The sequence below is a fragment of the Anticarsia gemmatalis genome, chromosome 26, assembly GCF_050436995.1.
Source record: "Anticarsia gemmatalis isolate Benzon Research Colony breed Stoneville strain chromosome 26, ilAntGemm2 primary, whole genome shotgun sequence".
NCBI lineage: Eukaryota > Metazoa > Arthropoda > Insecta > Lepidoptera > Erebidae > Anticarsia > Anticarsia gemmatalis.
This window is the reverse complement of record NC_134770.1, coordinates 1,537,777-1,552,252: the sequence shown is the minus strand read 5'-3', so window position 1 is coordinate 1,552,252 and position 14,476 is coordinate 1,537,777. Positions and strand designations below refer to the sequence as shown.

The 14,476-nt window shown below is 34.0% G+C and overlaps 2 protein-coding genes across 6 annotated transcripts in view; both read left to right on the top strand.

Annotated features, from left to right (window-relative positions):
- The window catches only part of sm (heterogeneous nuclear ribonucleoprotein L), a 469,971-nt gene that overhangs the window by 275,562 nt on the left and 179,933 nt on the right, over window positions 1–14,476 (top strand). The window lies entirely within an intron of this gene.
- Window positions 8,158–9,399, top strand: LOC142984188 (putative oxidoreductase SERP2049). The gene has a single exon (XM_076131617.1). The coding sequence runs from the start codon at window positions 8,350–8,352 to the stop codon at window positions 9,106–9,108; it is 759 nt and encodes a 252-aa protein (XP_075987732.1). The 5' UTR covers window positions 8,158–8,349; the 3' UTR covers window positions 9,109–9,399.

Below are 14,476 nucleotides of genomic sequence, written 5' to 3'. Positions count from 1 at the left end.
TATTTAAAGCCGGAAAAGAACATTACTATTTTGGACAGTCAAGAAGATCCCGGGTAAAGCAGCGGGCATTAGCTAGTAATATAATAAATATGTGAAAACTTTTTTGTAAAAAACGGTTTTGGATATAGTTTGACAAGGTGAAATAGGTATCGAGAAAGGATGGGGGTGTCAGAAGATAAAAAAGCAAGCGGTCCTGCGGGTATGAGCTAATGTTTGATAATTCCATCAATTACATTATCTGTCGAGATTTGTGGTTTCCTAATGATTTTATTAGCTGTTATGAGGGCTTTCCTGTGTGGTTAATAGAAAGTATTTCCCTTATTAAGTTATGTCATCAATTTAATAGGACGTATGCAATTTCTCGGTAGAATTGGTGGGAAAAGACATTTTATAGTGTGTGAGTTCTGTCGTAAATTGACTTTGGCTATCTATTCAAAGTTAAGGAATATTTTACAAAATATTAAATTAAAATATTATATAGGGGCATCATTATTCTATGATATTATATAATCAGAATATGAATGGTAACGCTTAGGATATGGAAATTTTAGTCATACCTAGTATATTAAATATAACTTTAATTTCCTTTATTTGAAAAAGAAAGTCTAAATAAAATACATTTTTTATCAGTTTCTAGATTGTGCTTTTACTGTTGTGAAAAACTGCCTTCTAAGTTTGATACTAAATTACATTGAGTTATTTAACTTGACGTTATTTTCATTTACTTACTCTTACTCAAAGTATCGTCACAGCAACTCAAAAACACAACTTGTACCAAAAGTTACCATCCACAATAAATCACCGAAGCGGGAATCGAACCGGGCAATCTTTACAAAGCCCGAGAGCCGTGCTAAATGTTTGGTGCGATAGTCGATCTGTAGTTGGCTCAATTGCTTCGGTACGTAATAGCGATTGCACGGGACTGTCCTGAAATTCAGTTTGGGGCACAATGAGTACATGGAAGGCTGAATGCTGAATGCTGAATGAAGACTGATTCAAAATGGTTAATACCTTGATGGTTAATTGATGACTATGATAATGCTTGTGTAAAGTAAGTGAAAAAGTTCAGAGTAGTGTGGAAATGCAGGCATTTCCTACGTTTAAAAATGTCATAAAAATCTTGACTACAATAAGTAACATTATTTTAAGATTGAAAATCATGGTCAAAATTATGACTAAAAAATATGAAGTAAGAAAGACAATTATATATACAACAAAAATACCATTATATAAAGGTATAAGAGCCTTCATACGACATACTTGAAAGAGCTTTGTTTCCTCGCGTTCTAACATTTCCTTATATCCTTCCGTCCACTCCATTATCCCGAGTGCGGTGTGTCCCCACCCTATTATCTGGCTGTAACCGCTTCGATCCAGTACGAAGCGGTTCGGTCCGGAATTGAACGGCTTAATTTACATAGGGCTGCCGCCGGATGCTTTAAGAAAGTTTAATGAGTAAATCTTTCGAATAGGCTTGGAAACTGGAGTGAGTCGAGAATGTACCTTCAGAATTTAAAATGACAGCAACCAAGATCCATTTGCAGTGTAGGTGACTTTAAGAAATAGAGCTATTTGTTTAGGTCATAAATTATCTTTTTTGGGGTTCAGTCTAGTTTATTTTACTAGGATATAAATGGAGGCAATTTCATATCTATGAAAATATGTTAAATAAAAATTGATTTATTACTGGTTATCGTGGATCAAGACAAATCGTTATTGATTTGTTACCCGACTTTTAGATCAAGAGAGCAAGACCGAGACTGGTTTCATGACCAAGTTTAGTATGTCAAATTAATATTATTTTTACAATACTGACACGAGCAAGACTTATTAAAGCTTGCAAGTAGTATTTGAACAAAGCGTATCCGTGCCTCGTGGAGCACGTAAAAAAATAGTAAAAAAATAGTTTTTGTCGATTTAGAAAGACTATTCGACCCCAGGAGTCTAAAAAAAGGTGTATTAGTGGCAAATTAGCACTATTTCAGGCTGTAGTGGCAGCCCTTAATTCACAGTCGGTGGTAGTGCGCGGGTGATTAACTGCACCCTTCCAGATAGAGGTGGTTGCGATGAATATTGATGCGATGTGGTTATGGATGGACACCGCCGACCTGATACATTCAACTCTGGGTACCGCTGCTACTGAGTGCTAGGAGATCTACTATCCATTATAGTACTGATATAGAATTAGTAGTATAACTACTAATTAATGTAAGCCTACTAATATTTGAAATAAAAAAAGTATGTGATAATATTTTAAGTAAAAAAGTTTGTGATGGTGCATGTTTGTTTCACGTAAAACTGCCGAACGGATTTTCTGATATTAGGAACAGTGATAAGTTTGTAACATAGAATAAGTTAAAATCTTTTATCGCAAAAATTGTAAGCAATAGACAGTTACTCTCTATTAACGACAAATCTTACAAAGTGGACTTTTTTTTAAGAAGTCAGAGGCTGGCCGTAGCTGCTTGAGACAGTTTTATTTTCAGGGTTAGAAAGAGAGAGGAAAATCTCTTATTTCTAAAATCAAATCGAAATCGAAGATATGAATCGAGTGACATAAGAACCAGAATATAAAACTAGCTAACTAAATGTTCCATGTAAGAATGAAATTCATGAAAATAGTGCTTAGTGCAATAACCGACTGAAAAAATATATGCGACATAAATCAGTCAATCAAACTCATCTACTGCCAACATTAATTTTTATTGCACTAATTTATCTAGAAATTATACGATTTCTCTAATCACAAAACGACTTGCTTGCACAAAGTAACTAGCAGACCCATGCGGTTCCACTCGCGTCAGGGGGGTTCCACTCCGCAGAGTAGGTATGATCGGCCGCCGGGCCGCATATGCGGCCTATCTCAGTAGGTTGCCACTCGGCGCGCTCGCTGACCGCGTCGCGCGATTTAGTGCTAGCTACACTTATCTATTTTCATATTCTGTTTTCTGTTTAAATAAAAAAAAATGTCAACTAAACAACAAAAATCCCGTAAAAAAGCTAAAAGATACTGTAGTGTTTATGGGTGCATGAACAAAGACAATACGGAATCGAAAATATCATAATAATATAATAAATATACATATAAATATCATTTTCTAATATCGTCGCCGCGTCGGCGCAATCCACGGAATACCTATTAAAAAAGTGGCGGCGGCCAATCGTTCGTTCTATTCGCTTCTTTGATTTTACCTATAGTAAAGTTATGTAGGTAGATAGGTACCTACCTATATTTATTTAATGGCCAGACAGCAATACAATTATAATTTTATTTTATAATGGTAATGATTAATGGGTTTTTCAGACACTATTAGGAACAGATTAACATGTTTTGAAGTATTGTATTTGCATAGGTACACACTGTTCTCTTTATTGATTTATTTTAATATTTATATGGACTAGTGATAACCCTGTGTTCCGGCGGTGAAACCGGAGACGCGCGGCGATACCCAATGGAGTATGAACGTTCGCGCAGCGCGATAAGTTTCAATTTCGTGTGGCAGTCGTTAGTGTAGGTAATTTTTTATGCCTAAACTTCACTTTTGTTCAGAAGTGGACCTTCTGTACGGTAGTACTATTACTTATTCTGTGCTCGCGTTTTATGTTTATGCACTCGCGTTTGCGTTTATGAGTTTATTTTAAAAAAATACTAATATTTGAATCCAGGGTTTTAACCATATCTCTGCTGAATTTCATTAAAACCTTTGCAGTGGTTGAACTGTCAAATACTGTTTATAACACTACTCGCGACTTGGTTTTGGACTTGGTGTGAAAGAGTAACAAACTAAAATATATACTTGACCACATATGATAACATATAGGTACATCCATCCTTGGAAACTACCGTATTTATAATGTCAGCAAAATGCAATATTCCACTTTTTCAATAGCGCTTACTAAATCACGAGTGACTATACTTATACTTTCAGAAGCATCAAAAAACAATTCCACTTTACACAAAAACATAAATAACACAAAAAAAACATCTTTATTAATCACCATTTTCATTAATACGGCGTCACCTTATCGTTTCGCGCCGAGCTACAATGAAAAATGGTCGTCGTGTGCTCGGTTTACACTGGCGGAATAAAAACGGCTTGTTAGTCATGATAAATGAACCTTTATTACGTGTATCCACGGGTTTATTGGGTTTACAGATTGCTGTAATCTTTGCTTTAACAGTTTGTACGCTCAGTGGATCAGTTGAGATGCTGAATGTAAAGATGACGAACGTTTTTGAAGTTATGCTTAGAAGATTAACTTAAGCTGAAAATGGCTTAAGAAAAAATAATGATTAAACTCTTTATATGTTATCAAAGAGGCAACAGACAAAAAATAAAATACAATAGTATACTTTGTCGAACTCTATTTATGTGTAATACCAAATTGCTAACGGGTCTTAAAAACGATGATAATTGTAAGGTTTACGATATGTTATTTGCTGCCCAAAGTTTCGATCGAATGGCTTCAACCATGGTCCTAGACTGGCTTGTTTAAAATCAGTTGAAGTCAATAATCTGTTGTCATAGCAATATAACCATATACCACGACTTAAGCCATTACAAATCATATTTATAAATACCGAACCTTATTGCCAATAATACCAAATTCAATCACGCTACAAATTGCATATTTACGTTTCATCTCAATCTCAAATCATCCCTTAGATCTATACTAATAATAAATGCGGAAGTCTGTCTGTCGCACATTCATGCCTTCTTCTTACTGCTTCTTATCGTATGGCTAGTGGGGTCATCCTAGTGTCAAAGTTGTTCAAGCCGCCCGAAGGCCTTTGACGTGGCTTACCGGCTGTTATCTTAATTGAGAACAACCGAGTCCGACTCTTTACGTGCACTCTGAAGCACGGAGACGTCCAGTTCTAATTACCGCTACGTGGTCCCATCTATGGGATGACCGCGCCAAGGTTTGCTTAACCCACAGATCGTTTATCAATCGGAGAGCGCAACTGGCTATGGGAATCATGTGAACTGTTAAACTGAAATCCGAATTTCATGAAATGAAGCATGGATATAAAGATACAAACATAGGTCTAACAAAAACTTCCATATATTTTCCGGAATGAACCTTTAAGCAGCTGAAACAGGATACATAATTTACTTAAACTATATAAATAGCAGTTTATTTTCCACAAAAAAAAGAAATCCGTCTTCGCCACTACTAAAAGGCCTACTAACTTCACAGCATTCAAATAGCTTATTTAAATACTAAAAGAAACAAGTCTAGCCGTTAACGTTAGACGTCGGGCCATAAAATTAGCGATGCTACAGCTATTCTCAAACAATTTGCGCTCGAGTGGAGTTAAATTGCGCGTTTAATGGCCCCACCCTGGAGACGGTTTCTTGTGTAGTTCAGATTGGTTGAGAGAGGTTTATCCGATTGTGAATCAAATGTAGGGTAATGCTTTTTGATGTAGGGTATTTCTATGACTTGTCAATATTTAAAATTGTAATGCGAATTTCTGATTTTTTTCTTTGCTTTTGTTACAGGTAAGTTTCCATTTTGGCATAACAATGTCTATATGTATAAGAAAAATAAGTAAGTGCTACATTCTATATTATTTCACTGAAATCACAGATTATTTTATTTTATTAAGTTCTTAGTTATTGTATATTAAATAAATTAAAAAAAGTATATTAAAAAATATGTTATTATCCTTTTTAGTGTTAAAAATTACCAGAAACATGAAATACTTTCCCTTACTTTGGCAAAGGAAAACTGAAAACTTTTCACCAGTCGCGCACAGCAAAAATAGACCAAAACATAAAGACAAACATCTTCCTAACAGTCTGACGATCTTAAGATAATAAGATAATTATAAAGCTAAAGAGTTTGTTTGTTTGTTTGAACGCGCTAATCTTAAGAACTACTGGTCCGATATAAAAAAATATTTCAGTGTTAGATAGCCCATTTATCGAAGAAGGCTATAAGGTATATATCATCGCGCTACGACCAATAGGAGCAGAGTACCAGCAAAAAAATGTTACAAAAACGGGGAAAATTATGACCCATTCTCTCAGTGACGCAAGCGAAGATGCGCAGGTCAGCTAGTCTTACGATGATATCTCTTACACTTTATCTCTGCCTACCCTCTGTTTTGTTATTGTCCTTATGTCGTATTTTTTTCTGTATCTGTCGCCATATTTACGCAGAATGCCTTATGTGAGTTGTTTTAATGGAAAAGTTGTGTTGCTGTTTCTTGTAAGTTTTTCGTAAAGTTTGTGGTAGATACTGGCCGATTTTGTTTCAGTATAACATTGGCAAATTGTATCTGCATTGTGGGTCAATTTATACTCCCGTTGTTGGATGATCTTTTTACCCTCCAATATCTTTTGTGATCCATTATCAGCAGATTTTTTATTTCTATTGTTGACCGATTTTTATTCCTAGTTGACCAATTTAATTTTCAGATTTTTGCATTTGTAGTTAATTTTAACTTCTGAATTAGCTTAGAAGATCGAAGGTAATAAGAAAGTTAATTTAGATGGAAGGGATTATTTTTAGTTATTAGATAATAATAATTAATCATAGTGTATGGGAGACTCAAGGAAGTAATAAAAATTATAATCATGGCCAACGAATAACAATGTTAAAATGCATCTCATATTATGATACAAGAAGTTGTGTTTGTTTAATCTAGCAGAATCGACAGAAGAGTAAAACTATGCAATTTTTTGCAACTTTGTTTCTCCTAAACAGTTGAACAGTATCCAACCGTCTAAATCCGTAACGATATTATTACATGATGTAATCTTATGAAAACGTCTACTAATCTATTGTAACAATATAATAATGAATAATACCAGCAGTCGTCACTCGCTCGGTGTTATTAATCGGATTGCATTGTGTTGTCTATTTCCAGATGTACAGAGAATGTGTTTTGTGTTATAAGCTGAAGCGTTTTGGCATCGTATTCCTTCGTACTTTAGTCTATATTAAGTTTACCCGTTGCTGTTCCACTGCTAGGCAAGGTTTTCAACACGATTTGAAGAAGGAGTTACACCTTCAGTCTACTGCGCTGACCAAGGGCGGGTTGGGTGCGAGATGCACTAATTATGTATACATTTTTGTTGATCAGTGCAGATTTGTACTTATTTAGCAGTTGACGAAAATGTAGTGTGTGAGTGCATAGTCTTCTGTTAATTTTATTTAAAAACAAAGTGTCATTGTCAAGGTTTCACTGAACCGTGAGCCGCGTTTCTTTTAACGAAATAATTTTAATCGTTCTTAAATCTTTAAACATCGAAAACGGTGCATTTTTAGTAGCCGGTAGGATCTTGCTGTCATCTAGATCACTCCGGTTCACAGTTTTCGCTGAAAATAGTCTAAGTTTACTAAAAGTAGTTAAATGACTGGTTAAAGTTTAATTTACCGCTATCTCTTATCCCTTATACCACACAACGCACACGATGCATCGCAACAATCCCGCTACACTGCGTTGCAAACAAAAGTGCCCAGTTCAATTCGACTAATGGAGGGAGATAAGCCCCTCCATTACGTCTCTGACGTACACTTGAGGCCCAAGTGGATGTTATGATAATGCTCGCAAGTGTAATATGGAATTTCTACTGTGAAATATGTGAGATGTTTGAAACTTGTCAATAGTTTTAAGGGTGAGTTTGTGTGAAAATTTTGAAATGAATAAAATTCAGTTTGGTTTTCTTTTTTTCCGTTGCTTTTCTTTTATATTTGTTAGTCATTAATTCAATATTTCTTTTAAACATTGTTTTAATGTGGTTAAGGGAATTTTGACTGCAAATCCTGAAGCATGAAAATATCATATCTCCGCTGATTTTAATTTACGTATACTATAATATGTACATACATACTTTCCTCATCTAGAAATAAAGTTTTGCTATAGAGTAATAAACGGTGATAAAATGGTTAAAAGGATTCTTATTGATTGATTAACTTTAGAGCATAGGTTTCTATATTTCCAAATGCAATTTGTACATATCGATTCTGACTTAATTTTGATGTAAAATACAATCGTATGTTTAATATGTTTGTCTGTTATTATCGGTTTAATTTTGGGTGTGACCATTCAAACCGAAAATAACACCAAAATACTATTTGGTTGTAATCAGTTGATAAGACATATCAGTATTCTTATCACCCGAGATAAGTTAAACAAAATATATCAGCAGTTATATCTCAACCATGGTAAAGAACCTACGTAATCGCATCCGCTTTGAAAAATACTTTAAAAATTATCTAAAGCTTAATCAATGAACATTAACAAATAAAAAATTATTAGTCTTCTACAAATCTAAGAAAAAATAGTACCAAAATCTACCAGTGATACAAGAAACTTTCGCCTGGGGATCAAAAATGGATTTCACCAACAAAGTGGTGATCATCACCGGAGCCAGTTCAGGAATCGGTGCAGCATCAGCTATACTCTTCGCCAAGCATGGAGCCAAACTATCCCTGATCGCAAGAAACGAACAAAGACTGAAAACTGTTGCTGAAAAATGTCGAGAAGCCAATGGATTTGAGCATATTTACTTAGCTTTAGACCTAACTGCTGAAGGAAGCTGTAATTCAGTCGTGAACCAGACTGTCGCAAAATTTGGAAGAATTGATGTTCTGGTTAATTGTGCTGCAAAATTACTTGTAGGCTCTTTATTTGATGACAATATAGACACGTTTGATGAAATGATTGACATCAATCTTCGAGTGCCTTACAAGCTCACGCATCTCGCTCTCCCGTACTTGGTTAAAACGAGAGGAAACATCATTAATTTTAACGGAACTAAATATACAAGGATTCGACATGGATTTTTACCTTACTCGATATCAAAAGCTGGTCTGGAAAGATTTACGAAATCTGCAGCAATTGAACTGGCTAGTGAAGGGGTTCGCGTAAATTGTCTTCAACCAGGAGTAACACGAACTAATATTCTGTCAAACTTGGATATAGGGGAAGAGGAAAGTCAGAAGACTTTTGAAAGATTGACAAATAATAATAATATCAAGATCTTGGAGCCGGAGGAGGTGGCTAAAATGGTGGTGTTTGTGGCCAGTGGTGTGTGTCCTAATATCAATGGAGCTGATTTGAGTATCAATGGGGCGTCTGCTTTGTTGTGATTGGTTGTTTAAGATTTTTTTAATGACAGTGTATGTTTCTTGTGACAGTGGAAATGTTGTCATTTGTGAAATTTTTTAGGTGGTAAATACTTAGATATCAATGTTAGTAGGTTGATTTGATTTCCACGTGGAATTATGTTATAGTTGAGAAAATATGTTTTAGGCAAATTTTTCATGTGTCGCGAATATTGTTGAATGAAAGTACGTAATCTGTTTATTTTCTATTTGATAATTTTATATTGAGTGCTCGATAATATTTTTATAATTTGATTCATATTACATTTTACTGTTATAATATATCTTGCCTTTTATTTGTTTACTACCACAATGATATTTTCTTTGTTTTCATTTCCTTTCTTACGAATATAGGTAATACCTACATCACGTAGACTATTATTATACTAGTTAAAAACAAAATTCTCCGAAAATATTGTAAAAATCTTTATTCACGTAGGTTTCAAGTTTAAACCAATGACAAATAAATTTCATCCAAAATATTTTAAATACTGTAATAGGATTTTACGATTACATTAATTATGTATTAGATAATCCTAGTCTGGGTTCATTAATATGCTAAATACTAATGGATTTAGATTAAATTTAATATTCACGCCGCGGATAATTTATGGTCTGAATTTTGTAGATTATTATTTTACTATGCGGCTTTGAGTCTAGGGTCTGAAATAATAATTAAATTTTACTGTTCTACTGAGATACCATAGTTTTAGTTGCTGAGTAGGTACAAGATTAGGCACTGAGCTACTATGATTGTTATGTTCTTCAAAGATTTGAGCGTGCTATTCTTATTAGACAGATATCGTGTAAATAAAGCAATAAATCGTAACCTAAGAAGCGCTTATTGCTATTTATCCTAGATAGGGCACGATATTCTTATGATAAAATAATAATTCTTATGATAAAATAATAAAAAAATACTAATCTTAATGCCTGCACTTTTTTAACTTTTAATCAAACTTTCGATACATACCTTTTTCCTTTTAAAAATAAAATCGAACTTGGGACCTATTCAGCAAATACACCCAACGCTTTTCCCATTTTAGCAATTATTTTCTTTAAAAGTCTCTACAATAATGAAACAATTTCCATAGTTAAAAATATCATTCACAATACTCACTACATTTCTCTCATTGAAGCGCAATATCCAACAATCTGCATTGTCCGGTATAATCTCATAACCGTTTGTCCATCGCGGGCTGCATATCAATGACGTCACATATAACGTCACGATGCCGTCACGACGCCGTCACGATACCGTCACGAGCCCGTCACGTGATATCGGATAAATATGAGATATTGTTACGTGGAATATCGGGTTATGGGAAGCTATTGTTGTTCTATTGTTTTGGGAGGATTATTGAGACTGGACTGTAGTGTAGAATAGAGCTTTATTTGATGGATTTATGAAGTATTTAAAGAGACCAAAGAATGGTTTTTGATGTAGCGTTTTTGTGTGGTGTAGTGGTAAGACAGCTCGGTTATATAAAAATACTTGAGATCAGTTGTCTGAAATCTGATGTCAGCAAAATGTGAGCACGTTAAGAAACTATTTTAAGAAATATTTACTTAAATAGCTACAGCGTCTCTGTCGGCTCTAGGCAACTAGTTTTCTTTAAGGTTTCCTTCTAAGTTCAGAGGTTTTTTTACTCGATTTTTTGTCCATTCCATCCACTTCTCATTAGTTTACCTGGCGGTGAAGTCTCTATTTTTGACGATCAAATAAATGAATTTTATTTTTGAGAATCATAAGTGTATGTATTTAACTTAAGTGAATGACTTATTAGATTTTGATTCTAGCCTAAATTTCGATGCTATTTACTTACTTACTCGCTTCATGAAAAGGGCGAGTTTCACTTAAATAATACGTACAGTTCAATAATTCTTCAAATACTTTCAATATCGTTCACATCTGTTGCGCCGCGTCACACGCCAAGATATACGTCACGTCAATGAATATTGTCAGTTTGCATCCGAAACTTGAGCGCTATTGTATGCTGAATTTAAATCTACGTGTGTATGTTGTGGAACGATATCATTACGATCTAAAGATCGTGGATGGTCATGAAAGTGTATAAGTCTAAGTGTTCAATTTATCCATTGCCTAATCAATTTTTACATTTTGTACTAAGTATAAAGTAAATTAGACGAGACGACGAAATTCTCTTAGTAAGATAAAAAGAATTCCTGACAAAATACTTGGTGTAATTTATAAATAAAGACGAACAATTAAAGTTTGTTATGGCTAGATGAGAACTATTGTTCTCTAAGTTCCATAAAATGCCTTGGTTTTACATTTTGCCGCTCTCATAACATACCGTTTAACAATGGGGAAAATGACAATATATTTGTACGTATAATCAATCAGCATGTCTCGAACAATTCATTAAAGATTTCTTTATAAAAATTCTTCTTTGCTGTAAATTAATACCAATTCATGAATGCATTGCCAACAGATGAATGCGTAGTTTTACATTTTTTCAAAGAAAAAGCAGACAAATATTATTTCAGCAAACGCGTTTAAATTGCGTACATAATTTTAATCCCGTCTGCAATTTATCTCAAAACACCTAATTAGAGGAAACTGCATCATTACTCATATAAATTATAATATCGTTCTAATATCGTTCGCTTACATATCTACACAGAAGCTATCAAAACCTAATAACTTTAGCGTCGGACAAGCGTACATCGATTTACAACTCTATTACATTTGTCATACGGCGTAATTCTGAGTGGCATGAATCCACAATGGATGAAGCTTGGCCGCAAAGTTGGACATACGCCAAATACAGCCGTCCAGTTTTACTAGAACCGTAGACCGTTGTACATTTCAGATTTAACTAGTACAAATTCCCTTTGAGTCATGGAGATTTCAGAGGTCAATGTTAAACGGTTTTTTGGTTAAAAATATTCGGGCACTAATAGACATAGTAATTTATTAACGATGATAGTATCGCTTTGTAAAATCTAAACATTCCTTCGCGTCTAATTTGTTTACTTGTTTTTTTTTTACGCTAGTGTTGTGCTCCGAAATTCTAGTAATGTTGATTAATAGTGTTGTAATCGGTCTTGTTTTTGTGTTGAAACGTGATTCTGCGGCTAATGGTTTCACGAATGTTTGGGGTTGAGTTTCTTGTTTATTGGGAAAGGAATTAGGTTAGTTTAAAGTGAAATATCGTCGTTTAAGGATCGTGTTTTTCTTTTTGTATTAATTTTGATTTCGACTGGACTAAATCATTAATCTAATCTAAGAGTTGGTTACCTAATAATATGTAGTGTTGATCACTATGTATGGGATTTGATAGTGATAATAATGCGTTATGAAATTCTGATTCTTTTTACATGAAAATGAAAGAAATCATACAAACTTTGCATGATGTACGAGTGTTTATATGCATATTGCCTATATACCTATATAACCAGCAGGCATGTAGTATTGGCAAGTATATGAAACTAAATGAAGCAAAAGAAGCATCTGTGCGTATTCTCTGTCTACCCGCAAATGATTTTATATACGTAATTATATTGACTACTTGACACTTTTATAGACATTTAATTATATTTTAGCGTTGACCTTTCAGCGGCCATTATTTACAAGTTTATTGCTTATGGTCCGTTTAGATCAGCTTTACGACTATTTATATTTATTAGTTTCAACGTATTTGGTGCAGCTAATTATTATTAATGTCGTTGTAATTCTGTCTTCATCGATTCGTAGAACTATATTAGATTTGTTTGATTATAATACTTGGTCTGGTTTATTAGATCCTGGCTTTGATATCCAGGTTGGACAAAGTGTGAATTTTCTCCTAAGAATTGTGCAGAGGACTCATTTATTTATATTTTTATCTCTTTTTAAGAGAACAAAAAAGGAAGACACTTGGATGAATACTTTATACAAAGTATTCATCCAAGTGCCTTCCTTTAGTACAATGATTAATCGCATATATTTTGTTAAAGCTACTCTTTCTATCCACAAATGTAATAAAATACTTACTTATAAATAAAATATACAAAATCCGTAAAAACTATTACGAAATCTGTAATCCAATCAACACAAAAAATATACCAATAAATCATTCATATTAAACACTCAACGTATCCAAACAAAAGAACGATAAAAATCAAATAGAAAAGATTGAACATATCGATATTAAAAAGTTAAATTACGCGGGTAGTCGGTGAAAAGTTTAAATTTCCGGCAACGGGTGTCATGGCGGCGAGCGAGTGACGTCATTCCGTGAGCGACGCGCGGACAGCCAGGACGTATCGCGGAAATTAATTTCAACGTTCTATTTTTTATCTGATTTAAAACGTAGTGACAAAATAGTTTGACTTTTGTAGAGGGTTAAATGAAATAGATTGAAAATATTTTTATTTATTTATATAACGCCTGTTGTGGTTGATTGTGGGTAGTTTGAGTAAATACACTATTCGTTTATACAATGAATTTCATTTTTGATTTCTGTAGTCATTTATCGAGCAGGTTACCTTGGACCGCGCTGCTATTAACAAATTTCCAATATAAAATAGGGAAGCCCTCCCTCTTTACTCCACCCGGAAATCAAAATTGAGACCTTATAAACAGCAGTCGTATACACTATCGTCTAGAACTCAGAGATGGTCAAATGATATGATTTACTTTCTGAAAATCATACGTACTTTACTCTTTTATTCGTGAGTTAAGAATAGAAAATTTAATAGGCTAAGTATACTTGTTTCAATACCAAATATCGGAATTATAAAGCTCAATATTATTTCTCCAAATGGCTTTGTAGAGTCAATACCAGTTCAAATATTGATCAGCTTTTAAGGCATGATTTCCTTTTAGAGGCACCTGTTTTATTGAGACTAGGTAGCTCCCTCGGTTTACCCTTGGCGAAATCTCAATAGATTTAAAACTGACTTAGTTTAATCACCACATTACAACCCATGTAAAAACTAGTTACAAGCTTCCTGTTTTGTGTATATTGATAATGCAATTATGTTGCGTATACAACTGCTGATCGCAAAGATCTGGGTTCGATTACCGGGACGAGATAAGTTTTATCTTTCAAGCTTTCCCTGTAACTCTCTATCTTCTACTAAAATGATAGGAACCTATAATTTCTCTTATAAATATTTAACACATTCAACTCATGTAAGTACAAACTTTTTGCAAAATTAGAAGACAATGTCGTTTCGCTGTTATTAAACTACCTCTGTATTCGATTTCATAAAGAACTATTAAACAAGTACAAGTAACATACAAACAGAATTACTTTCCTATTTATAGTACGCGGTAATAGAGGAGGGATCCAGTGAAATGCCTGTGTGGGCGACCTTTAGTGCTAGAAAGTGAGTTTTCTCT